This window comes from Lissotriton vulgaris, chromosome 1_1 (genome assembly GCF_964263255.1).
Source record: "Lissotriton vulgaris chromosome 1_1, aLisVul1.2, whole genome shotgun sequence".
NCBI lineage: Eukaryota > Metazoa > Chordata > Amphibia > Caudata > Salamandridae > Lissotriton > Lissotriton vulgaris.
This window is the reverse complement of record NC_141685.1, coordinates 401,967,926-401,995,504: the sequence shown is the minus strand read 5'-3', so window position 1 is coordinate 401,995,504 and position 27,579 is coordinate 401,967,926. Positions and strand designations below refer to the sequence as shown.

Below are 27,579 nucleotides of genomic sequence, written 5' to 3'. Positions count from 1 at the left end.
ACATATTTTATTGGCATTTAGTTCATATACAATTCCGTTACCTTCATGTCAAGACAATTACATACCCAAAGGGTTTATGCTACTGTTCTCATCCTCTCTTCTTAATAAGCGTAGCAATGTGAACATTATCAAATGGAAAGAAAATTTGCAGCGTCTGGTTGAATAAAACCAGTACTATTACAAGTAGGCTTGGCTTCTAAAGTTAAAATCCTGACATTAACACACTCTTCATTTTCGTGATTAACTTGTTGAGAAACGTTAGGCACACAACTCACTCTACCTGGATTGGAAATAGAACTCCTGCATAGTTTCATGAAGTGACCTAACTTTCTGCATTCATTACACCTATTCCCCATGGCAGGACAACTTGGGTTGTTACTAAAATGGTTAAATGACCCACATCTGTAACAGGCATTCGTTCTGTTGACCTTTTTACTCCTAATATTTTTTAGTGCATTTACTTCTGTGCAATTTGAATTACTAGTCATGGTGGGTGCAGTGGATGCTTGTGATAGAGCTTTAAAAGAAAACAGACTCATGCGCTACTAGCAGGCTCCGGACCCTCTGCCGGCGCGCCCGACTACATTGATTGTGCTTGCGTTCCTTTCAACTAATCAGGTCCCTGGCCGCCAAATCTACTAACCCCGCGATCGTTCTACGACGCTTTTTGGGACCCTATACAACTTTCAGGCCTCTTGCTGTTGATCCCTTTAATGTTGCCACGGTCTCTGAAAGACGCTGACCGGGACACATCATTCAGGACCCTGACCCTAGATATCCAATTTTTCATTGAGTGCCCTGTGACGCCCCGACCTACTGGACAATTGATTCAGCACCTGTAACGAGACAACCTCATCCTGAAGATGGTCCGCATTGGTTAAGGACCGAAACGTCGTCGACCTCCTAGCACAAACTATAGGCGCATTCTGTTGTGACTCCAATTGAATTTTCAAATTGTATTATAGAAAGTCACTGATTTTATGTCACTATCTGAGCTATTCACTGTAAATATTTCACTTTGCTCACTTTACGCCGTTCGTCGCTGCTCACGCCTTCACTTGAGTTGCCACACCTCACTTGTATATACTGTGCACCAAGTTTTTTTTTTTTTTTTTTTTTCGGGTTGTCACCCCAAGTATTTGATTATGTGCTGTATATAACTAAGTGTAATATTTGCTTGAATATCAAAACTACTTCAAAAAAAAAAAACTTTTTTTAAAACTATTTGAATAGGTGTCTCCTTTCTCTGATCCATGTAATGCTTGTTGCATACAATACAAATTGTCCTTATACTTATACCTTTTGGGATATTGTTTTATCTTTATTATTATTATTATTATTAATAGAAAACAGAACGTTCTATGCCTTAAGCAATTTTAACTGTTTGATCAAGAGAAGGATTAGTGCAGCAAAAAAGATGTTCTTGTACTTTCTTTGAAAAACAACTGAGTACGATCTGATCCATTAAGTAATGATCAGTGGCATTTTCAAAACAACAAGTACTGGCTAAAAAGCGTAAACTGGCTACATATTGTTCAATATTTTCGTCAGGGGATTGTTTTGTAGAAAATATTTTAAAGCACTCTAGCACAACATTGGGTATAGCAATAAATTGTTTTTCAAGCCTTTTTTTCAGCCTCTACAAAAACATTCCAGGCATCACCAGCAGCTTCTCCCCCAGCAGCAGGAATTAGGGGAAGATTGCCAAAACTTTTTGTCCTTTAGTCCCTAAACAACCATACAGAATAGCTTGTTCCCTTGTTGGATTGTAGTCCACACCATCTATAGCTACCAAATCGTTTTTAAATACCTTGCGCCAATACTTCCACTCAAGTTTGGGATTGCCAGGACTATCTAGAAATTTGGGGGGTTGTTGGTGTGAATTGCTTCTTCTAGCCATAGTATGAAAGGAATATGCAGGCAAAGAGCAAGACCTGACCCTCGGTCTGAGGCCTGCTCTCTCCCCAGCTCCGCCGTGCTCTGCTGCACCGCAAGAACCTCTCAGCCCCACCCAGGTAGGGTTCGAGACTGCAAACAAAAGTCCTGTGCACACGTTAGGTTAATTTGAGTAAATGTCTGTACGAAGAAACATAACGTAAAGGCAGGAATGGAGACAAGGTAGACATCAGTAGACCGTTTCTTTTAAGGTGAAATATATTTGAACCTTTTTCTTCAGAAGGAGAACATCAAAGAAAAACCAGCCAACACGTGTTTCGTCAAGCGGGCAGTGTGCCTGTGACTCTTCAGGGCTGAAACAAACGCAAAAACCTCAGTGTCGAGAGACCGGTGATACTTCCAACCCAGTCAGGACGGGTTCTATGGTACAAGGTTGGGCCAGTAGTGGCTCGAAAGCGTGAGGGGAAAGGGAGGACAAATCAGTCACTTCCCGCTGTGTCAGGATAACACAGGAAGACGGGCGGGTTCAACCGTCGGTTGGACCTTGGAAGTCTTATTTGAGATTCGGGTACGTGCTCTTTTATGGGAGTGAGCCTTGTGTCCCCTCGCCAGATATTCACTCGTGCCTTAGCTTTCAATACCCACATTGTCCCTTTATTGTTCTGTCCCCTCATTGTGCCATTAATATTGTTGTCATTGTAATATTCTGTATTATTGTGCCATTATTGTTGTTGCCCTGTTTGCCCACTCTGTGCCCATCCGTTATGTTTTGCTCGTACTGTTGCTTTCTTGTTTTTTCCCGCCGTTCCCGCCTCCCAGCTGCATGTCCCTCCCCCACTTAATGCAAAAACAAAAGTTGATGGACAGAATGCAGAACAATGTCATACAGTCACCCCAGTACAGAGTTCTGGGCCTAAATCCATCGTTTTTTTGCACTCCACACCACCCCAGTTCAGACATTGCCATATGCAAATCAGCCTTGACCCTGTGCCTCATGGGAACAGTCCAGCCCGAACTGCCAAGACTTGTCTTTTCTGCACCGGAATCAAGCCTCCTAGGACCAGTTGCTGGCTATCAGCCGTCTTCAGCCAGGATAGCTTGACTCCAGTGGTGTGGAGAGTATGGGACTCACGTCTGAGCATACCCATCCCACTCCTCCTCGTTGTACCATTAATATTGTTGTCATTGTAACATTGTGTATTATTCGGCCATCACTGTTGTTTCCCTTCTTTGCCCACTCTGTGCCCATCTGTTAGGTTTTGCTTGTACTGTTGTTTTCTTGGTTTTTCCCGCCCCCAGCTGCACGTCCTTCCCCTACTTAATGGCGGCCGCTGTGCGGTTGCGCCGCTGGAGCGCCTAAGGCAAGCCCGTCTGCTTCCTGACTGCAACCAGCGCCAGGAAACCTGGACCTCCGCAACGCCAACACTACGACCCAGCGGCACTCCACGCACTCAACCCAGGCCGCAACAACAACTGCAAGCTAGCGTCACCAGCCGACACCCGCGTACGTAGCATTCCTCACCGTAACCTGGACCAACACCACCTCGGGACCGGACATCACCATTTCCCAAGGATACAAGATCTCCAGGAAGAGCCGCCTCTCCCACCCGTGAGGAAGAATTGCCATTGTCCACAAATCCACCCTCCGCCTGAGCACACTCCCCATGAGCCCACAGACCTGACGGAACACCTTCACTTCAAGATACTGACCAGCCTTACCACCACCCTCCGAGGAACCCTCATCTATCGACTCCCTGGACCCCACGGACCCTTTGCCAACTCCATCACGAATATCATCTCCCTGCATGCCATTGCATCCTCCAACTACACACTGTTGGGAGACCTCAACTTCCACCCCGACAAACAGCTGGACCCCAACACCACATCACTCCTAGACAACCTCCACAACATTGGACTCCGCCAGATCATGATCAAACCCATGAACGAAGCAGGTCACACCCTCGACCCCCTCTTCACAACAGGAAACTCCATCACCTTCAGCCACACCACTGAACTTCCCTGGACAGACCACTGATGCGTCCACTTCACCTTCAGAACACCCACCATCCATAGACACCAGCACCTGCTCCCACAAAGGAACTTGGCCAAAATTACCGACCAGCTCACCTCTTCACTCAGCAACTCCACCCCAACCATTGCGGAAAATGAGGCCCCAAAACCGCAGCCCGAACCCTGCACAGATGGATCTTCGACTGTCCAAACACCATAGCCCCCTTCAAGACAAACAACAACAAACACGCCAAGAAAGCCAGATGGTTTAACACTGGACTTCAAGATTCCAGACGCACCTGCCGCCGCCTCGAAAAGGCCTGGAGGAATTCCAAATCCACTGAAGCCCACAACAACTTCAAAGCTGCTACCAACGCCCACCACTGACTCATCAGAAAAATTAAGAAAAAAGCTATTGAAGACAGAATCTCTACACACGAACACAAGAGCAAAGAACTCTTCAACATCATCAAGGAGTTTGCCCAACCCACCAGCGAGTCTACCGACATCCCTCCCTCTCAAGACCTGTGACGGACTCAGCACCTTTTTTCACCACAAAAACAAGAGCTTCTACGACAACTTCGACAAAGACAGCCAACACGCTGAACCCTCACCAACCACCCCTGACACCCGGAAACCAGCTACTGACAACTGGACAGCCCTCACCACCGAAGACACACTGAAGACTATGAAGTCAGTCCACTCCGGGGCCCACACGGTCCCCTGAGCCCACCACATCTTCAACAGAGCCGTCGACACCCTCGCACCCATGCTCCGCCACACCATCAACCTCTCCCTGGCGACCACTGAATCCCCCGACGACGGGAAACATGCCGAGATCAACCCCCTCCTGAAGAAACTCTCTGCAGACCCGACAGACCTCAAGAACTACAGACCCATCTCCCTACTACGGTTCCCAGCAAAAGTCATTGAGAAAGCCATCAACAGCCAACTCGCCACCTTCATCGAAGAACACAACATCTTTGACTCCTCCCAATCTGGCTTCAGAAAAACCCACAGTACAGAAACCACCTTCCTCTCCGCAACAGACGACATCGATACCTTACTAGACAGAGGAAAAACAGTAACCCTCATCCTCCTTGACCTCTCAGCGGCGTTCAACACAGTCTCTCACAGCACCCTAACACAAAGACTCCACGACGCAGGAAGCCCTAGACTGGATAAACTCCTTCCTATCCAGCAGAACGCAGCGGGTCAGACTCCATCCTTTCCTCTCAGACCATACTCCAACCACCTGCGGAGTCCCCCAGGGGTCCTCCCTCAGCCTGACGCTCTTCAACGTCTACATGGCCCTGCTCGCCCCCATCGTCAGAATATACGGACTCAACATTGTGTCATATGCCGACGACACCCAATTCATCCTCTCCCTATCCAACTAACCCAACACCGCCAGACACAACTTCCGTGAAGGCATGGAAGCCGTTGCCAAATGGATGAAAAAGCAGCTGCCTACAACTAAACACCAACAAAACAGAAGAACTCATCATGGGTCCAAACCCCGACGCCTGGAACATCATCTGGTGGCCCCCTGCCCTCGGAAGCCTGCCCACCCCCACGGACCACGCTCGCAACCTGGGAATCCTCCTGGACCCCGAGCTCAAAAAGAACAGCTAGATCAACTGTCTCGTCCTCCTGCTTCCACACCCTCCGCCTGCTCCGCAAGACCTTCAGATGGATCCCCTTCGAACACAGAAAGACCGTCATACACGCCCTCGTAACCAGCAGACTCAACTACAGCAAAGCACACTACGCTGGAATAAACAAAAACCTCACCCGCAAGCTACAGAACATCCAGAATGCCGCCGCAAGACTGGTCCTCAACCTGCCAAGACAGTGCCACATCTCCCAGCACCTGCGCACACTCCACTGGCTCCCCATCGAGGCTAGAGTCACCTTCAAGATGCTCACCCACGCACACAAGGCCCTCCACAACACCGGACCAGCATACCTGAACAGCCGACTCAAATTCCACGCACCCCAAAGGACCCTACGATCAGCCCAGCTCTCCTACGCCGCTGTCTCCAGCACCAGAAAGACCAGATCGGAATGCCGCTCCTTCTCCTTCCTCGCAGCCAGAGCCTGGAACGCCCTTCCGCTCAACCTCGGACAGACAACATTGCTCCCCATCTTCGCAAGAAACCTCAAAACCTGGCTCTTCGACAGACCCCCCTCCTTGAGGGTATGGAACCTGCACCCTCCTTCCCCCTTGCGCCTTGAGATGCCCTTCGGGCGAGTAGTCGCGCTTAACAAATACTTGATTGATTGACACTTGTGAAGGAAGAGAAAAAAAATGAAGGTATAGAATAGTCAAGGTATATTGATATACTTCACCACAAGTAGGATCTAATTGTTGAAAAGTTGAAGAAGACACCAGTTTATGGCGCGTGTGACAATTTGAGGAGAAAAGCTGTGAGAAAATCAAGTGAGTCCCTGTACTGTGCTGTACAGAAATGGAAGCTGTAGAAAAATAGTTATGTGCACAGACAAGAAGCTGAACGATGTTTATCCAATGAGGCAATGGTTATCCAGCTGTTTAGTTTTCCCTCCAAAAGAAGTGTTGATAGGCAGTTGCGGCCGTATTAAAAGTGAAGTTGATGCTGACTTGTTTTTTTTTGAAAAATGTATTATGCAGTTGGAACAGTTACACAGCTTTTGGCCTACAACCCTGGGGCCGGCAGAATAATCATTGTAATTTCAAATTAGATAACACAGCTGTAATGCCGACATCCTGGGGGACCGGCAGCGAATTCGAATATTACTACTGTACATTGTAAACTGATGGATAAAACAAAACAGGCCTAATTATAAACGTAAGTCTACTGTTCCGCAACTGTACACAAATTTCAAATAACCTCCTCTGCCCCGCCTGCCGTGTCTACAGACCAGCAAATCAATCATGCATATTGTCCTAAACAGCCAACGTGTGACATTCCCAGCTTTCCAACGCTCTGTCCCATCCGCTGTAACCCTCCGTGATCCCTCTATTTGGTATCGCTCTTATTGCCTTCCTATAGATGCTGACTTGTTAACATCAGAGTACAGGACCAATCTGTGGCATTTAAAATGAAGTCGACGCTGACTTGTTGAAATCAGAGGTGCAGAACCAATCCGTGGCGCTGGCACATATGCTCTGCCATGAATACCAACAACTTGGATAACAATGGGTCAAAGAACAAACTATCTATAAATTGTCTGTGTGTCTAAATGGTACAACCACGAAATCTACTAGGAGTATATTGTGATGAAATAATTTGTCCCATCAGATTACCAACATGTACCGCCCTACATCATTTGGGATCCTTCACCCCGAAGGATAGTGGTTTTATCCAATGTAGATTAGGCAGGTTGTAGCCTAGTCTAATGAAAGAAATCACAAATGTGAGTGTGGTGTTCTGTGGCATCAGGGGGTAAACTGACTAGCAGTGCCAAAAAATGTGATGAAAAATAATATGTGCTAAGTGCAAGAAAATAGTTAAGATTGAGTCGTGGAAATGGAAAAACAATTTTAATAGAATCCTATCCACACCCAAAGCTAAAAACAGTGAGTAGTAGTGTAAACAAATAACTACTAGAGTTTGCTTTAGGTCGACATGTTTCTGCAGTGAATATGGAGCCTGTAGGTCTCTTACTGCTTCCTCAGGACCTTAGTTTCTGCTACTGCATAAAGTGAATAATGGTGAAGTAAATTTAGACAATATCACCTGAGATTCGCCCAATTCTTAGGGAATGCACGCCCCACCTCACCTGGCTACAGCTCAGGTAAAACGGAGCACCGCTCTGTCCGTCGGTACTCCGGACATCCGTCTGGGCTGTCTTGTGCCTACACAGGAAACATGTGCAGTGACAGCGTGTAGAAAAAGATAGGCTCTGGCACAGCTTGAAGAGAAGGGAAATAGGGTCCAAATAAAATTCCCCAGATCGTCGCCAAAGAGATGTTGGAGTGAAGGAAAGATCCAAGGACGCAGGTAGGTATAGTTAAAGTGCTTATTTATTCAAGCAGAAGTCGTAACATGAAGCCTATCCTTAAGCGACCTCCACACCTCGCAAATCTGTTGCTGAATGGCTTTACAAACGACCGATTCAGCAACAAGACCTGCAGAACGTAGAGCGATGCTCGAAAGATGCACAAATACAAAAGAAAACAGCAATAGACAATGCACACAAAAACTATCGCGTGCCATCACGTGATGCAAAAAGTTTAACAAAGTAAGCATACAACAGTATCCCATATGCTTGCAGTTTTTGAATCTTTAGAGAAATTGGATATAGATGGGTAAACCATAGGCTGGCAGCTACTGATGTATCTTTAGACATTTGTTTGTAGGCGATAGGCCTTTGTAGACGTTTGCTTGTGGATATGTATCCCATTGAACAACTGTCTTACTTGTCTTTGGAGTTATTTGGTTTTGGATAGGTAAGTCATAGGATGAATTCATGATATTTGGACTGCAGCCTTTGTCTGGTATAGTTTTGGAGTTAGGATTGTCCACAGACCTGTTTTTAGATTAAGTAATCCTGATTTTTGCATTGTTGCGTGTATGGTAGTATGTGTACATGGTAGTTTGTAGAAGGATCTGTAATATATGTGTGAGTGTAAATTGAGTTTTTCAGCATGTGGCTTTTTGGGGATATCTGTTGTATTTTGCTGCTCTAGTGAGGCAGTTATTTTGTTTGTGACATTTTACTTTTTGCATGTGTGTGTGTTGAGGTTGATCTTTTTTAGTATTTTAGTCGTGGAGTAATGTATATGTTCCTCATTTTCTGCTACCCTTATGTCAGGTTATTTTTGTTATTCCACAATGCCTTGTGTTTGCCTAGAGAGGAGGGAATGTGGCATCAAGCTGTGAATGTGTCCTTTCATCCCCACCGTGATACTATTCTGGTTCTTCCCCAACTCTGTCCAAATGGAGCTGTGGGCCAGTTTTGGTTACATTGGTGGGATGGCCAATGTGGGAGGTTTATCCATGTCAAGGGTGATGAACTCCAAGTTGTGGTTATCGTGTTAAGGGATGGCAGAGTGAAGGATGAGCAAGTGTATAGCTTGTGGTATGTTGAAAGCTGATTAGCTCTGCACGTCCCTTTATTGTGCTGGTAGTTTTTTCCTTTCATATTCTCAATCTGATTTCCTTTGCTGGCTGTTGCAGAAGGTCGTCGACTCTGAGATCTTCGAGATCTTATGGATTCTAGGAAGGCAACAGTTGTCTGAATCACCTCACTCTTTCTCTACATCTGTCTAGATAATTTGTTACAGTCCTCATTTATATGATTGCCATTATGAGATATCAGGTAAAGGGATTTGTAAAGTGTCGAGCCTACCAGACAGCACAAGCTGTCTGGTTGCACCTGACCTATTGTCCGCTTACTAAAAACTTACAGTGGGCTTAAAGCCTGCACATTGCTTACCATTGGTTGGCTTTACTGCCCCTCTAATTTGCTTCTTATTCAATAGCTTGACTTGTCCATCTGGTTTTTGCGCTCCCCTACACCTGTGGTCTTCCCCCATATGTTCTGTGTTGCTGTCTCCCTCGTGTGCTTCTACTCCTCTCCTCCCCACGCACACACAATATTTCTCTATCCCTCGTGTCCAAGCCCACCCTGGTGCTTTCCCACAAACCGCTCCCCCATCAAATCCACCTTTATTTCACGGATTTTTTAAATTTATATTTAAAAAAAAGTTTTTGGAGCACCATACAGCAAATTGCTACCAGCCCTCCCCAAAAGTGCTACTCGCACTTACAAATGTCTTTTTTTTTTTTTGACTGATCTACACACTAGAAAAAATCGTGTCACGGAATGTAGAACTAGCCTCTAAAAAGATGTTTACCTCAATAAGATCCCTTTTGGCGTTTGCTACCACTCCCATCCAAGTATCAGCAGGCTGAGCTGTCTAGGTGTTAATTGCCATGATAAATCAAGCAGCGGGGGGAAAAAAGTTTCTCAACATGGAAAACTTTACACTTCTTTCGCCTGCAGGGGGCGGCTCATTACACTAGCAAAGAAGAGTAAGGACGCCTTTAAAAGATTTAGTGATTACTCGCGGAGCATAAGCATGCCCAATCCTATGGGGAATTAAGGTGCGAGAAAGGAAGGGGCGTGTGACCCGCTGCGGCAAATTATATAGGATGGGAGGAAACTGGAACGCTCATGCTGGGAAACGCTGTATTCACATTACGTTTATTCTTTCGCAGGAGGAGGTGGTCAATCAACTCATCAAAAAGGAGGATTGCTGTCTGTTCTAAGTCTGAGTGCGCTCCGACGTAAGTCAACAACTTGGAGGAATAGCCGCAGACCATGACGACCCCCAACGGCTACCGCAACCCCACCGAAGTAAACATGAGCCAGATGGTGCTGCCCTGTCACGCCAACCATCGGGGGGAGCTCGGCGTCGGCCAACTGCTGAAGTGGATCGACACAGCGGCCTGTCTATCAGGTGGGTGTGTGAGGGGCGCGAACGGGGCAGTGAAGCTAAACTCAACAGGGATTGGGAGCTGCACGCAAAACAACATCAGCTGATAAGGCATCTCACGCAGCGGCCATCTTGGAACGGTTATTTTGAAGTTATTATTATCTTGGATTGCTTAAAATAGGATTAGTTTGTTATATATTTTTTAAAGTGATGAGAAAATAGAATTTACACTTAATATTATAGTCATTTTAAAGCTACTTGGAACTCGCGCGTGTGTGTGTGAATGTATATATATATATCTCGCTTTGCACAGACGTGTTTTCGCGCGGTGGTTTTAGTTTAATGTTATGTCTCGCTTTGCACAGACGTGTTTTCGCGCGGTGGTTTTAGTTTAATGTTATGTAACTAATATCAAATCCAAGATGTCTAATACGATCCCGAAATATTGAGTATAGTTGGGAGACTAGTTTGAAATTTTTCAAGTCCATGATTTAAAGTCGTGAGAGCTTTGCGAGTGTGATACCGATCTTTCAAATCTAGCGTCATTTCCTGTGCGTGTTCTGAACATGCAGTTAGTGGTCGTGACTAATATTAAAGAGCTTATTAAAATACTTGCAAAAGATAGGGTGGCCAGATTTCTGTCAAACAAAAACGGGGACAGTCAATTCAATTTCAATTCAAATTATCTTTATTAGGTACTTACAAAGATACCATTAAAGAGCATAAAAAATACATACATACAGTTTTTACAAAAAAAGACAGTTAAAAAACAGTTTAAAAGATTTTTTTAGGAAAATTTTCAGTTAAAAAAGTTCATATATAAAAGGAGTACATCATTCATTCAGTGGGGGTCTCAGACTGGGTTCGGATCAGAGTATACAGTTATTTCCCTGGTGTTCCTCAATCTTATAGCAACTTTGATGAAGCTTATGACACATAACAAAGTGTGTGGGTCTGATGCTTTTTGCAAAAAAAAGAGGGCTGCTTTGGCGTGCTTCAGTTTTTGGTTTTTCAGGATCCTAACTAAAAACTTCTTTCTTGGCTCTGAATAAAAAGGGCATAATAAGACAAAGTGAAGGGTATCCTGCGGAGACCTAGTGTCGCAGCCGCAGGAACCCTTCGCCTCTACAGTAGATGTGAAACCTGCAGGAACTGCCAATAAATGGTGAAGTAAATTCAAACGGAACCTAGTCATATAAAATCTTTCCTGCGCATTATGCATTACCGCTAGGTATGGTTCCATTTTGAAATTTGTAGATACCACTGACCCATGTGCCACCACCGAGGGTTTTTTGTTTTCAATGAGCGCCCTCCTTGTTGATGACCATGCACTGAATGAGTTTTTAACCAGTGCTTTATTCTGTACGGTCATCAGCTCTGGGTCAGTGAACAGATCTTTGCAGTCAATACAGTCCAAGGTGTCCTTTACATATTTTAGCCATGTGATTTGCTCCCATTTATCCCGGCTCAAACAATCCATAATAATCTGTCTGCTAAAGCAAGCCTCTGGGTTTGTCCATATCCTGATCCAGGCCATAATAGGTAGAATCTTAATTTTGTCCTCGATATAGGGCTCGCCCAGTTCCAAGTGAGTTATGTGTGCAGGGGTGCTCTGAGGAACCTTAAGTAATTTTTTGAAGAATTTGTTTTCCTCAGCTTGTATCTGCTGTACATGGTTAATTTTGCAGCCCCACACTTCCGCTCCATATGCCACCTTAGCACAGGATACGGCTTTGTATAAGTTTAATATCTGTTCCGGGGACCACCTGCCTAGCCTCCTTCCGAATGCCATTATAGCACCCGTTGAGGCCACCAATTTGGATGCGTGTTTTTCCGCCAGATTTTTGAATTCTAATTTCTCGTCAAAGAGAACACCAAGGTAGGAAAATGACTTAACTATTCCCAGCTTATGTCTACCTATGCTGTACGAGAAAGTGTTTTTTGGGTTACGGCCTGTGGTCATAACAAAAGACTTTTCCAGGTTTGCTGAAAGGTCCAAAGAGTTCATAAAATTTACAAACCCATCAATTAGCTTTTGTAGTCCCAGTGGGGTACGGGCTAGCAGCACCGCGTCGTCCGCATAAAGGAGGACGGGTACCGGACGCTGGCCGATCTTAGGGCAATCCACTCCCAGTTCCATAAGTTTTTTGTCCAGGTTATTTATATACAAAGAGAATAGAAAAGGCGCTAAAATGCAGCCCTGCCGCACTCCACTTGTGCAGGGAAACGGTTCAGTCTTCATCCCTTCGTTATTGTAACGAACTGTAGCCGTGGTCTCCCAGTGTAGTGCCTTCAAGGTATCTACTAGTTCATGATCCACCCCCATGGAGATCATCAGGGCCCATAATTTCTGTCTGTTAACGCGATCAAAGGCCGCTGAGAGATCCATAAAACCCATATAGATAGTCCCCTTAGCTGCGATGGTGTATTTGGCTGTGAGGAGGTATAGGTTTAAGCATTGATCTGTTGTGGATCTCCCTTCTCTGAATCCGTACTGTAAATCAGTTAAAATATGATGGTCCTCTGCCCAGGCTTGTAGGCGATTTAAAATAACACGTCCTAGAACTTTGGCCGTAACGTCTATCAGAGAAATTGGACGGTAACATTGAGGATCGTCCCGACTGCCCTTCTTATAGATTGGAACAATGGTTGCGGAGGACCAAGAGCGAGGCAGTCCTGCCACTACTGCCTCGTTCAAGACCCTGGTGAGAACGGGTGCCCATAAATCAATGTTACTCAGGTAGAGGTCGGGAGGAATGCCGTCAGGGCCGGGCGCGTTATTTTTTGACAGCCCTTGAATGGCTGATTTTGTTTCTTTTAACGAGAACTTTAAACCTGCAGGTGTTGGTGGTTTTGTCCCTTTTTCTTGTGATATGGCCCCCGTATGATTATAGAGGCCACAATAGTGATTGCGCCATTGCTCAGGGAGAATGGTGTTTACTATGTCCAGCCCTCTTGGGTCTTTAAAACATGGGTCATTTATGATTTTCCAGAAAGCCGACATATCACCCCGCTCTGCTGCTTCCCTTAAATCCTCCCATGCTCGATTTTGCAGGGATTTTTTACGTGTTTTCAGGGCTTTTTTATAAATGGCTCTCTTTCCTGCAATCTTGGCTTTATCTTTCGGTTGGTCAGTGAGGCTTTTTTTAAGATCTTTCAATGCCTTGGTGCAATCGTGGTCAAACCAACGTGGGGTCAGGGGCTGTTTAGGTCCTGTTCGGGGTGAAGATTTCAGCAGACTGTCTACAAGTTTGGCAATTTCTTCAAATGCTCTAACCACAATTGGACCGCCAATGTTTTCATCCAGGCATATTTGCAATTGTTTTTGACCCTTCGTCACTAGGTCAAGATAGAATTTATCTCCATTTATCTTGGCCCATTTCAGCCTTCTCCCTTGTGATGTTGCCTGTTCTATGGCTTCAGGTACACCCGCTCCCTCTCTGAGATTCATGCATATAAAGTCCAACTTCAGTGGGTTATGATCACTGAAGGGGCTGAAAATGATATCAAAGTTTGTGATCCATTTTTTGAGTGTTGGGGACACCATAATAAAGTCTATATAGGAGTGACAACCTCTTCCTTGTACGTTGGGTTAGGTTCCTTCTTAGTGTCTATCTTTATCACATCCATTACGGGCAATAAATTATGCCTCTTAGTGAAATTCTCCATCTCCTTTCCTTCGATGGTGTGGGCAAAGTGGGGCCCCTTTCCCTCCGTACACCGTGACCAATCGTTATTTATAGGTCTTAGTTTTTCACAAAGGTGACAGTTGAAATCCCCTGCTAGAATGGTGTATGGTAGACCCTTGGCATGGTTAGATGAGGATAGGTTTTTGAAATAATCATCCAGTTCTTTCAAGGTTTTATTTCTATCCTGTGTGTCCACCGAGTTATACCAGTTTATCAGGATGATTTTTAGACCTTTGTGCGAGAAGCCAATCGCTTGGATATTTATAGAGTCACAGTTTAGGTTTGACCAGTGCCCCTGGATGCGAAGGTCCACATATATAATTAGTCCACCCATAGCTCTTCCAGATGGTGCTTTTACTGCAGGGACCCCAAAACTTTTAAACCCCTCCAGTGGAAATTGACTGTGGTCGACAGTCCAGGTCTCCTGGAGGCAGATGATATGGAAATTGGTTACAAACTCTCTCCACTCCTTCACATTATGTTTGGCTGCTATCCCTGCAATGTTCCATGATAACATTTTTATGCCTTGCTCAACCTCCGCTTTTTGTTTACCAGCAGCCATGAGGTAGTTGACTGGTGCCTCTCCCAATGTCACTGAGGTGCTCATTTTGTTTAGTGAAGAACCTCCCCAGGACACAGTGTTCTGCCCAGACTTTGGATTGTCATTGATGTTCACTACTAGAGATTCATCAATAGATACAATAGGGGCACTTCTTTGCTCTGCTAGGGTGGTAAGGGGCGAGTGGCCTGATTTTCGCCTTCTTTTCATAGCGCTGTCTTCCGTCAGACTTGGGTTGCGTTCCCTATTCTGTTGGAGTCAATCAACATTGTCCAAGGTGCAGAACCTATTCCAGTGTGCGTGCATTGCGACTATTGCGTCATAGAAGGGTGGTGCCTGCCAGGGGGTCTGCCAATTTTCTGCTCTATGGAACTGCATGGGGTGTGGGGCCATATTTACTCGTGCCCTATTTGTATATGGCAGTCCATGTTTTGGAAGCAAGGGATAGAAGTATGATAAAGGTAGAGAGTGTATGTTTGTTTGTGGTCCCATCGAGGGGGAATTGCATATATGGGTAACTACCGAGGTGTCCCTGAAGTTAATTGCGATTACGTCTCCTGCCACCGTTTTTGCACCATTTCCTATCCACTCCCCCCTTCTTACAGATAATATTTCCCCAGACATGTGTAAGGGCAATGGTTTATTGGACCTTAGCCAGTCCACTAATACTGTAGCAGGCCTGCCAAGTATCACGCTTCAGGTGTAACACGCACGCATTTCAGTGCGGTGTTCCGCATCACCGCACTGAAATGGATTGTCACGCCTTTAATGCCACTCTGAAACTCTATGCTGCGCAGGGTGCCAGCGCGTGCCACAGGCTCTGCTGCTCCCCGAAGTCGTGCTGCCAGCAGCCGGGCTCAGTAAGTTAATAGTTAAATGTTTGCGATCAGCTCTAGAGTGGCTGAGGTGCTACATTGTAACAAATCTGCACGGGCGCCAGCCGCACAGCTTTCAGACGCACGCAACACTGAGACAGTCATGACTCACTGACTGCGCTCCGGCAATTACCAAGACAACCGGGGGCTCCCGGCTTGCCCTCATCCGTGGTTGCTACTGGCTCTGGCACACGAGGGGGCCCGGGATAAAATCTGGATGTGACATGTGACTGCCGCGGTAGTGCCTCCTCAAGTCCTCAAGGAAGGGGTCGGGAAGTGAGGTAGGTCGGAACAGAAACGGCGGGGGACTCAATCTAAGAGTTAAGTCCTCAGTGCGCTGCTCTGCCGCGCAATAGAAACCCCCCCTGGCCCTCCCCCCGCATTGCTGGACCAGCAAGGGCGACCAGTGTGAGTGTCAGTGACTGATTAATTTTTGTCAGACACAGAGACACTAATAGCCTCTGCGCATCAGAGGCATGGACAGCGTTGTGATGTGGATCATTTGCGGGCGCAAAGTGGAGCGGCCGAGCGGGGGATGAGTCAGTGACTCAGTCTGGGAGAAGACTGGCGAGTGCTTGCAGGGTGCTGCACTGCAGCTGTGCGGTCGCGGGTCCTGACAGTCTCCCTGAAAGTGATTTAGTTCTAATGTATTAGTTCTAATGTGTTAAATGAAATGTCCCAGTCCATCTGCTGCTTCCAGTTTTTGTGGCGGCACTGAGTTGTTTCTTTCAGGCTGGCTCCTTGTTGTTCCAGGTTGCGCTGGTGTGGAGTTCCGGCTTTCAGGGCCCCCCTCTCTCTCCAGCCTCAATTTGTTTTTCTTTCGTATTCTGCAGTCAGCTTCGGATTTGTTCTTTCAGTCTCTGCTTGTGATTGTGCTTTGATGGTGACCATTTCCAGTGGGGGGGGGGGGAGTGGCGAGGCAAGCCCAGGCGGCAGTCGCATACAATTTTAAATTAATAACAATATTAACTATCCTGCAGACCACAGGCTAAAAAACCTGCATTGAAGGTGCCCGTCAGCTGCCAAGATTCCTAGGTCCATGAGCGGGTATTTAGGCCAGTTTGGGCTTTTTTCTTGGAATCTAAGAATACCCAGCATAAAATAAAGTCTACAAGTTCCAGATTTCTGAGTAAAAAAAAACGCTGTGGCCTAACTAGTTATGATTAGAAAACTAAACTTGGTAGACTTTCTTTCCCAGCTGATTAGTATTAATCTTTTGTAGTCCCATCGTATGGATAAAAGATAGAGCTATCAGTGTAGGAAGGTGGATACCTGACTATGGTTACCCCGTACTTTTTGCCTGGTGTTTTGCTGGTTTTTCGACTTAGTTGACCTGGGACCCTGCTATTCAGGGCCCCAGGCCTACTGCCCTCTCTCTAAAATGGATTCCATGTACCTTAGGTACATATCCAATTGGTACTGGGCCACCTTATCAGACCCTGTAACTCAGGGCATAGGTGTACCCAGGGCCTACCAGGGGCTGCAGCATGTATTATGCCACCCCTGGCTGGCTATCTAAATCTGACACAACTGGCTGTATGACAGCTGGGGCAAAGTGGTGTAATCACCCTTTGCTGTAGATATAGTATACCTATATCTAACCCCAAAATGGACACATGTATTCCTATCAGTCACTCCTATGGCAGGCCTTAAAAATCCTGAAGGCAGAGTGCTTGGAATTATGTGAGATGGTGCTCTGGCATGAGCTGAGCCCGTCTGCAGCTTGCGGAATCAAGTCCTAATAGCTGTTCTATGATAACGCGTACCATATACTCTTAAGTGCATTATAATCCTCGCGGTTATTTGCTATCTTTGGTATCGCTTTATCAAAACATGTCGAGTAAGGTGTCATACGAATTGGAATACTAACCCCTCGCCAATTCTGGCGACGGGGTTAGCATTCCACCCTTCTAGGGGGACACGACATGTATGTAACTGTGAATCCCGGTTAAAGTTAACTCAGCATCACAAAATGGATGCTGCCACCACAGACACAAGTCTGACCTCCTGCTGCTGGGAGTCCTTCCAGCGAGGAGAGCTTGGACAAAGGGTTTCCTGTCAGGGGCGGTGCTAGCACCGGCCCAGACAGGGTTTTGTGTATCCTAGGTAGGCAGGGCTGAATAGGAAGGTGACTGCAAGTGGCACCCCGGTGCTCACTGTGCATCTGCCAGTTTGAACCAGTTCCAGGGGCACACCAGCTCCTGAGCTGGGGAAAGTCCGGCATGGGAGAGGGGTGTAACCACCCCCTTCCTGGTCCCACCCATGGGCAGGACCTAGTCCCGTACCAGCCCCTTTCTTTAGAATAAAGGTAGGAGCGGGGACCCTTCCAGATTAGATCATCTTTGAATCCTGAAACTACTTTCTACGAAAGGAACTCAAGACTTCTTCTCAAGATTTCTCCCTTGTGGCTAAGGAGTAGTCACTCTGCATCTGCGGGCACCAACTAAGAACACTGCGGTTTGCTGCACGTCCTTCCTCAGGAATCCGACCGACCAGCACGACGAGACCCGGCTTCCCTGGCACCTCTGACCTCTACCAACATCATCAGCCCAGCTGAGATCCGTGGGTGTGACGCGACCTCGAGGGACCGGCCATCTTCAGAACTGCACAACGCTTATCCAGCACGACCGCCGAGGGATCCTCGAGTGAGTGCTTTGGGGTTTGAGAAGCCCTAACCCTGAGCAGATCCAGCACCGAAGTCCAGCCCCCCAGTATCCACGAGATCTGCGTAGGACCCTTCTGTTCTTTGCTGCTCACCGCGTTGTCCGGCTACTTGCCTGCTGGCTTGTAGCCCTCTTGACGACGCACCACGACGACAACACCGCTGGTCTGGTTGCTCCAGACTGGCCCTTGCTCCCCTCCAACAGAGGAGCACCCCTCACCCTCCTGGTCCACTCCAGACGCCATTTTGAGTCCACCGCGTGGGCTTGCATTTGCCAAGACTTGTTGCCCCAATCCTGGGTCCAGCGACGTCGACAGCAGATACCATCGTGGGACAGCTCGCACCTCCATCCTGGTCGCCGACAACGCCTCCTGGTCCGAGAGACTGCAGAGCTCAGCGTCGCCCACTCACCTGGTCGAGGTGACTTCGTCCGGTGCCATCCTGGTGCCCATCTAATCACTGGCTAGTGATTCAGAACTTGGTCCCCTCTGCTTACAGGTATCCATCTTCACCGATCCAGGCTTGGGTCACATCGAACTTCATCACTGGTCGCCTGCCAGCAACTTCTTCTTTCAGGCTCCATAGACTGCAACGAGGATTCCCGACGTCTTTTCAGACCTATGCAGCCGCAGCCCCCGGGCTAGGTAACCTGAGCATTTCGGTGCTCCAGCATAGCTTAACTATCCAGATCCTTTTTCGTTTCAGCTCTACCTAGTCGGATTCGTCCGATAACACTAACTTTACGAAATCTAGCATCCATAGACTTTGTCCTGCATCCCGCGTGAGAGTGCACACTCTGCACCCGATCTCCCTAGGCCTCCTGCTAGTAATCTGAAGGTTCAGTAGTCCAGTCCTAGCGATCCTAAAGCCTATTAGAGTAATACTTACCTGCTAGTAATTTCGCATTCCACTTTTAGAGTATATGGTTTTTCGTGCCCCTCTGGCATTTGTGTAAATTGTGCGACTTTCAGTAATTCTTTAAGAGCTTTGTATTGTGCTTAGCGCCCTGTCCTCATAAAGAGTCCAGGGCTGTTGTGTTCTAAATAAATATATTTTTATTTTCATAACAACTTGTGTAGTGTCCTTTCACTTGGTGTTCAAGGGGTATATGTGATGGTATAACAGCTGGCTTAACACGCCCTCTAGAGTTTAGCCTAAAGACTGCTCTTGTCCATGCACGACTAGGATAGCTGGTCTCAAGGTTGACTTACAACTAATCATCAATAAGGGTCGTTTGGAATGATACACAGTGATCACTAGAATAGTGAGCACTACATATCAGGCCAACTTCTCACAATCAGGTCCTCAAATTGAGAACTTAATTTACCCCTTATTTCTCTCTGTAGCATGTGGTTTTATTTCACCCATTAGAAATGCATAACGTTAGGTACCAGAATGCAAAGGGGGAAATAGGAGTTCGTTAGCTGCTAGAATCTGGTGACGTGACCCACAGACTGCTTACAGATTGTTGCAGCAGGTGCTCCACGCACTGAGAAGTCTAACCATTAATATGTAAAAATCAGGCTTCCAACGAAAAATTCTGCACAGGGATGTGAATGGCTTTTTCATTATTTATGGTAAATTGTTGCATATAACTTGCACGAAATTCTAAATTCCCAGAGGATGATGGCTTTACATTTTATTCGGCTCCTCATGGGAAATTTGTAAGACTCGATTATTTTTTTTATCTCAACTCTATTCCTGACAAGGGCCAATGTTGAGATTCAACCTAAGTTAGTTTTGGACCATAACCCGATGATTCTTGTGTTAGATCTTGATCAGGGAGAAAGGGAAGAACCTCAACATTGGTCATTCGATCGGAAATTGTTGCTGGATGGTGAATATCGTCAGTTCATGGCTACTAAGATACGGGAATTTTTCGAGATAAATAAAGGTAGTGCTCCCATACCGATTGTTTGGGACACATTTAAATCTGTGGCTCGGGAGAAACTGTAAGCTTTTCTAGATTTAAACGGAAGTAGACCCTGCTAAAACATCGACAGGATTTTCATAAAGTGTTCATGGCGTAGAAGAAGTTGGTTGAGGCGATAAGGGTTGGGGTGGAACCTGCTGTTATCAATTTAATCATGAGGGAGCTCTCTATCCTTAGGTCTGGGGCTTATGCAACCATAGCCGATACAATAGCAGCTCAATTTGTTTTACATAAGGAGGAAGCTTATGAATTTGGAGATAAAACTGGCCGTATTTTGTCTAAAAGGGTAAGGGAAAAAGCTTCCTACATAGACATTTCTAAAGTAAAAGACCTTCAGGGAGTGCTTCAGGAGACTAAGGAGGGTGTGTTGACCGCCTTTCAAGGTTATTATCAGAACCTCTATACAGACGATGTAGGCGAGGCTTCATCCGAGGAATACTTTAATGAAGTGATCCTAACCACATTGAATGAAACACAAAAGAATAGCTTACAAGAGCCACCAGGATGGGGGGAAATAGAGAGCGCCAACTGAGAGTCCCGATTGAAGTGTGTTGATTTTAAAAACTCACCGTACTGAAACTCCGTCTCCTGACTACACCCACGCAGCGGATCATAGCGCTGCCGAGGGAACTCCTACAAACAATTCTGGCCGCCATTACCGGCGCACCCTAGGGACACGCCCCTTTTCAGAGGCCATGCCCTTCGCCCTGACTACAAAAGACGCTAAAGCCCAGCGTCATTCAGAAGATAACCTCTCCTGAGGCGGAAGCCGGGAGCCTAACTAAGCGAGCACTTTTACTTTAAACATTTGAGAGTCACGATTGAAGTGTGTTGATTTTAAAAACTGAGAGTCACGATTGAAGTGTGTTGATTTTAAAAACTCACCGTACTGAAACTCAGTCTCCTGACTACACCCACGCAGCGGATCATAGCGCTGCCGAGGGAACTCCTACAAACAACTCTGGCCGCCATTACCGGCGCACCCTAGGGACACGCCCCTTTTCAGAGGCCACGCCCCTCCTTCCCGGCGCCTACTCCCTATAAATTATGTGCATATTTCATACGCGCAGCGGGCGCGACGTTTGCGCGCCTAAGGCAAGCCCGTCTGCGCCCGTCCGCGCCAGCTCCGTGCCTAGGGCCAGCCATGCTGTTAATCCTCAACCCGTGCAGAGACTAACATGGACCAGGTCACAGCTTCTAGACCTTGGTAAGAGATCTTGCACTCCCACTACTATATGCAACCTCCCTCTACCTAGCCCACCCCTGTACAAATGTCATAACTGCCAGTTCACTCTGTGCCCCTACTGGACTTGCCCCCAGGGCTCCACAACTAGCCGACCCTCTCCCATCAAAATTCACTCTATGGGATTGGTGAACTGTCGCTCCTTACATTGTTACGCCAGTGATATTTGGTTACTACTATCCTCCACCTCCTTGGACGCATTATTTCTAACTGAGACTTGGATTAAAGACTCCTCCAACCCAGACATCTCTCTCGCCGTACACACCGGCTACTGCTTCACTGGATTATGCCGGGAAGGCTCCAAAACAGGAGGAGGAATCGCAGTAATTTTAAAGAACCACCTGAAAGTCACTTCTAGGAAAATCACGAATATAAAGCCCATTGAAGCATTCTACTTCTCGGTCACAGACTCTACGACAGCCCTTGCCTCAGGGATCTTGGTATACAACCCCCCAAACACCCCCCAATCTGCCATCTCTGAACTATTGGCAATCACCGCAGATCTCTCTATCAAGCATCCCCACTTCATGGTACTGGGAGACTTCAACCTCCACGTTGATATAAGCAGCTGCAACCGCGCCTCCTATTTCCTAGAATCCATGGAAAACCTAAATCTGACACAAAGAGTTAAGGTCCCCACTCATACTGCAGGACACACCCTTGACCTTATCTTTTCAAACCACGAAAAACTAAAAACCCTCCAAACCCTACCTCTGACATGGTCTGACCATTTTCTAATCCCATTTGAGGTATCTTCAACTCAAATTGTCAAAAAGGAGTCTGCCATCAGAACACAAGGCAGAAAATGGCACAAGATATCATGTTCTACCCTAGAACAACAATATCTGTTTGTATAAGCTTTATTCGAGACAATTCTCATAAAAGCACATAAAATTAAAACAATTACACAATAATACATAATTACAGGTAAAAAATTCATTAAACATGGAGTGCAGCTCATACAATATTACATACAAAAACCATTTATGATAAATAATATTACATAAATCGTAATTAAAAGGAATACCTGATTACCTGATTCCCCCCAGAGACCGTCGTCTAATTGCCCAAGCCCAACCCAGGTATTTGGCTACTCCTATGACTATCGAATCCTGAGTTGTTGTACATAAGATTCTTAAAGCCACAGCGCTGTCGCGTGTCCCCAGGTTTTTACATACCGGCGTAAGCCATTTTCTCCTTGGTTTTGAGTAAGCTTGACAAACAAATAGGAAATGGCCTATGCTCTCCTCGGCATTTTCACATGCTGGACATAAGTTGTTGGTCGGTCTGTGCCAGCCAGCTGTCAGTTTCTTTAGGGGGATAGATCCAGATCTTAACTGAAAGACGAGTTTCCTGTCCATTGGTACCGTGATGTTATCCCAATAGTTTTCTAGGACAGGAAAGATTTTTGTCTCCAGGAAACGACCAGACATAGAGTCGGCCCTGGCGTCTTTCAGCAGCTTTCCACCCACCCAATCCCAATATTGTTCTTTGAGGGCTTCTTTGCTAGGGAAGATCTCTCCCACAGGGTTATTCCAAAGATTTGAAAACCCTAAGTTAACTAACATGGACTTCAGGTGTTTTAGCCATTTTATTTTGTGGAAGATATCTTCCCTAATTATCCATAGAAAACCCTCCACATATTGTCTTATTTCTGGAGTCGTCCAGAGGCGTCTCCAGTAGAGGACTGGGCGCAATCGGGCTCTGTCGGCAATAGGACGCCTACCCAGCTCCAGAAACAGTGGGGTTAAGGGGGTGCTCTGTGGGAGTCCTGTGATCCCTCGCAAAAACTTATTCTCAGAAGTCTGTAGAGCCACAAGACTATCCCAAGCCCATAGCTCCGCGCCATATAATGTGGCACCCAAGACCTTCGCGTCATACACCATAAGTGCGGGTTTTATAGGCTTTGTCTTAGATTTACGGTGTTCCCCCCTTAAAGCACCTGAGAGCTGCTGGTGTTTTAAGACCACTTTATCCACATGATGCGTCCAGCCAGTGCCCTCTGCGATCTGTACTCCCAGGTACGTGAATTCTGCGACAGTATCTAACCTGCTGTTATTTAAGGTTACCTTGGGGTAATTCCTACGACCTGGGGAGAAGGCCATTAATTTTGTTTTTCCCACGTTCACTTCTAGCCCATGCTCTGTGCAAAAAGCATCGAAAATGTTTAGTGCACGTTGCAGCCCCATAGGGGTCTTAGACAAGATAAGAGTGTCGTCAGCGAACATCAGGATCGGAACCCTGGTGTCCGCTAACGACGGGGCATCTACACTAGCCTTCAACATTCTCTCAACAATCCCGTTAATAAATAACGAGAAAAGTAAAGGGGCCATGGAACAGCCTTGTCGGACGCCCCTTTCCACTGGGAAATCCGGGGTTGTCTCCCTGCTTCCACCCCACTGGACTCTTGCAAAGTTGGATTCGTGCAGTCGCATGATTAGTGTAAGCAGATCAGCAGGAATCCCCATCTTTTGCAAAACCAACCATAACTTAAACCGGGGGACTAGGTCGAATGCCGCCCGCAGGTCGACAAACGCGACATACAGGCAGCCCCTTCCCAGTACAACAGTCTTCCACCGCAATATAGTGAAGCGGAAGACCTGGTCAATGGTACTGGTTGCTCGCCTGAATCCAGCTTGGTATGGAGAAAGGGCGTTGTTGTCGTCAACCCAGTCCATAAGCTGGTTTGTTACCATTCTCCCAACTACTTTCTGCATGGTAGCTATTAAGCTTATAGGCCTATAATTAGCAGGCAGTGAACGATCACCCTTCTTGTGGATGGGGATGATGGTAGCGCCTTTCCAAAGGTCTGGGACCACTTCCCCCTTCGCTAGGGCATTTGCCACAAGAAAGGTATACCTCGCCCATCTAGTCACATCGTATTTAAAAATATCAGGGGGAATCCCGTCTGGCCCTGGCGCCCTCCCACATTTCGCGGTACCAATAGCAATTTCCGCTTCTCTAAGAGAAAACAGATCATCGGTTGCGTAAACTAGTATTATACTGTCAGCCACCACAGGATGGTTGACTTCAGCATACTGTGGTCTAAAATAGTCAACCCAAGCGTCTTCTGCTACATTGTTATCTGGCTTCGTAGGGCCAGCTCCTCTGCCCCACTTAATGATTTTCCAAAATGTCCTGGAGTCTTTGTTACCTGAAGCCTCTTTTAATTCGGCCCAATGGTCTTCATCCCATTTCTTTTTAGCTCGATGAATGGCCATTTTGTACAGTTTCCTATTCTCTGTTATTGCAGCACGGTCCCTATCCCTTATGGCTTGACCCAGTTCAAGTCGTGCCGATCTACATTGACTGTCAAACCACCTTCCCACATCTTTAGCTTTCTTCCCTTTCCTGCTTTTGGTGAAGAAACATGGTCTCAGGAGGGAGAATAACTGGTTATGGATTTCGGTGATACCACTATCCCCTGGGACCACTGGCACCGCTGCTTCCATCGCGGAAATTGCACTATCAACCACATTATTGATATATGTCATAGTAGCCTCATTTGCCAATACCTTTGGCCATTTTAACCTGTGTTCATCGTTACTCATGACCGGGATATCATCATTTGTTTCAAAAGAGTTTCCCGCACCAGTGTTCCACCACCTATGAGTCACACAAAGGGGGTTGTGATCACTTTCAACCCGGGGCCTAATAGTCATGTCAACAACCCCCTTCCACAGCTGGAGACTACACAATATGTAGTCAATTCTGCTCCTGCTGGTACCGTTATCAAAAGTGTGGCTGCCCTCCTTGTCCCCTGGTGTCCTCCCATTAAGTGCTCTTAAACCATGTTCCATACAAATTCCATTCAATAATAAAATCTCTTTTGTCCATCTCTTTACAGGTTTTAAACACAGAGAGGGTACTCCCCAGAGATTGTCCTCTTCATTCCCCAGGGGGTCATTTGTACAGTCCAAAGGTTCAAAAGTCCTGTTGAGGTCCCCTGCTATTATCATCATACTTTCTTGGGACTTGGCCTCTATGGCAGCAGATAACAGCTCAATGGTGGGTGAGTTAGTTACATTGTTACCTCTCACATAGACATTATACAAATCTATTGGTGGACCCTTGCCTGTGGAGATTCTTAATACTTGTAAATCGCTACTTCCCAGGTCTAACATTTTAATATTAATGTGCAAGTCCTGTTTGACCCATACAGTGAGGCCTCCCTTGGGCCGGCCTCTTCCACCTTTTAATGCTGGTATACAATAGTTTAAATAACCAAAACAAAAAAGGGGATCGCAAGCCCAGGTTTCTTGGAAACAGCAGATGTCATACCCACTTATATAGTTCACCCAAGATTGGGAATACAACTTACTGCCCAACCCCGCAACATTCCAGGATAAAAGCGTACCAATGCTAGCCTCAGACCCATCACGAGTGTTGGTGTTTGGAAATGCTTGAGTCGTCATTGGACTTTCAGTAGAATTAATCAGCCTTTCCAGATCATCTATGGGATCTACAATCATGTTAACTGTCGTTGAGGGTGGTGTCATAACATTGGTGTTTAAAATTCCCAGTCTAGAACCACCTTTTTCAACCAAACTCCCGTCTCAATATTATTGACCGTTAGGTTTGTAACTATAGTATCAACATAAACATCACAAACCCCTTTTGGCTCGTTATTATTCCCACATTTCCTAACTGTGCTGGTTTGTCAATATCCCCATCCAGGGTCCTGCCATCCTACATGAGAGTTGTAATTTATGTATGTGGTATGGTTATGACCAACTGGAGGAGGTGGTAAGGAGTTGACTGGCCATGTTACAGTAGGGGGGATTAGGGGTTCATTGAGCAAACTAGTCGTTACACTGGTTGGTCGGGGGTAGAAAAAGGTAAGGTCTACAATTCCAATACCACCCTTGTTTGTTCCCCATCCCTGCCTAGTTATCCATCCCGCCACCCTTGGATCTTGGAAATTAACCACTATACAGTCCCCACCCAAGGTTTTCGGTGTATATCCCATCCAGTCTATTCTCCTTACCCCTATGATTAACCCGTCGATATCACCAGGCAGAGGACGATTTTCCTTTAACCAGTGCATGATCTTGTTTTTGAGCATCTGGAAAGTTTCTCTCTGTCCTGAGGGTAATGGTGGTACATTTATAAGAACTGCTACATAGGAGAAGGAATCTGGAGTGAGATTAATCGGGGGTTTTCTGTGAGGTGGCTTTGCCAAGGGCGGTGGGATTGATTTAGGAACTTGGGGGACGGATTGGGGGGTAGGCTTCAACGCCTGTTGTTTGTAATTCGATTGGGTCGGTACTAGAGTTTTATCAACCAGCGGGAGTACATTAGCCCTGTTCCCTCCCACTGGAATGTTTGAGGCTATCTGCATGTTATTAGTTACTTTTGCAGTTGTTGGTACTTTGTCCGCTTGGGGACAAGCTATAGCCTCAGCACTCGTAGCGATTGGTGGATTTTGTATCTGGGGAATTGTGGACTGTGTAGGGTGCATAGTGGTCGGCTGGGATGGAACAGAACCAACATTCGCTCTGTCAGATCTATCTGCGGGTTTTGCTGTTGTTTTGGCTGTAAGATTGCTTTGCTTGGGAGGTAAAGGAGAGTTATTTTGGGGCCTTCTTCCCTTATCCTGGGTAACAGGGTTACTAAGGACCTGAGACTTTGTGCTTACATCCACCCTGGTGTTCGCTTTAATCAGCGATTTTGTGGAATAGAAATTGTCTAATGTTGTCTGTTCGAAATGATTTAGCCTATCTGTAAGCTTGGCAATTCTATCCTCAATGGGGGTAAGCAAAGATCTAAGTAATTTTTCCAACTCAGGGAGCACATTTACAAGTGAAAACATATTTTCATTATTTGGTACAGAGGAGTCAGTACAAGAGTTGTCTTCTTTGTCTTGACTGTCCAAAGGGGCAAGATTAGTGTGTGAAACCCTTTCTGTACTTTGAGTTTCTTCAGTGACGACCTCTGCAATGTTCATGGATTTGTGTAGCTTCCTGTGCTTTTGAGGGGGTTTGACCACCATTTTACATTTTCTTACTGGGGCTGGTCTTTTCCTTTTAGACCCAAGCTTAGGTTGGGCCAATGTAACCTGAGCACCAGAGTCAGGGCGCAATGTTAGTTGGATATTGCTCCCACAAGGATTATTCAATTCTGTCACAATGTCCTGGTTTGTTATTTGTGCCTGACCCTCGAAATGTTCGTTTGCAACAGGGAGGTTCACTGATGACAAAGGGGTTACCAGGGTGGGGTACACTAGAGTTGGAAGCTTATCCGTAGAATTCTTGAGTAATTCTATTGATAATCTGCGCTCTGCGC

At 46.2% G+C, this 27,579-nt stretch overlaps 1 protein-coding gene across 14 annotated transcripts in view; it reads left to right on the top strand.

Annotated features, from left to right (window-relative positions):
• Positions 1-27,579, top strand: part of ACOT11 (acyl-CoA thioesterase 11) — a 791,760-nt gene that overhangs the window by 413,203 nt on the left and 350,978 nt on the right. For 9 of the 14 annotated variants that reach the window (XM_086952551.1, XM_086952558.1, XM_086952565.1 and 6 more), the window contains one exon: positions 10,116-10,357. The exons of 3 other annotated variants lie outside the window; for them this stretch is intronic. In XM_086952551.1, the coding sequence (XP_086808677.1) occupies positions 10,219-10,357 (139 nt within the window). In that variant the 5' untranslated portion in view covers positions 10,116-10,218. Of the gene's footprint in view, positions 1-9,902; positions 10,002-10,115; positions 10,358-27,579 lie in introns of those variants that run through there. 2 more of the 14 variants (XM_086952568.1, XM_086952545.1) reach the window with 1 other exon arrangement.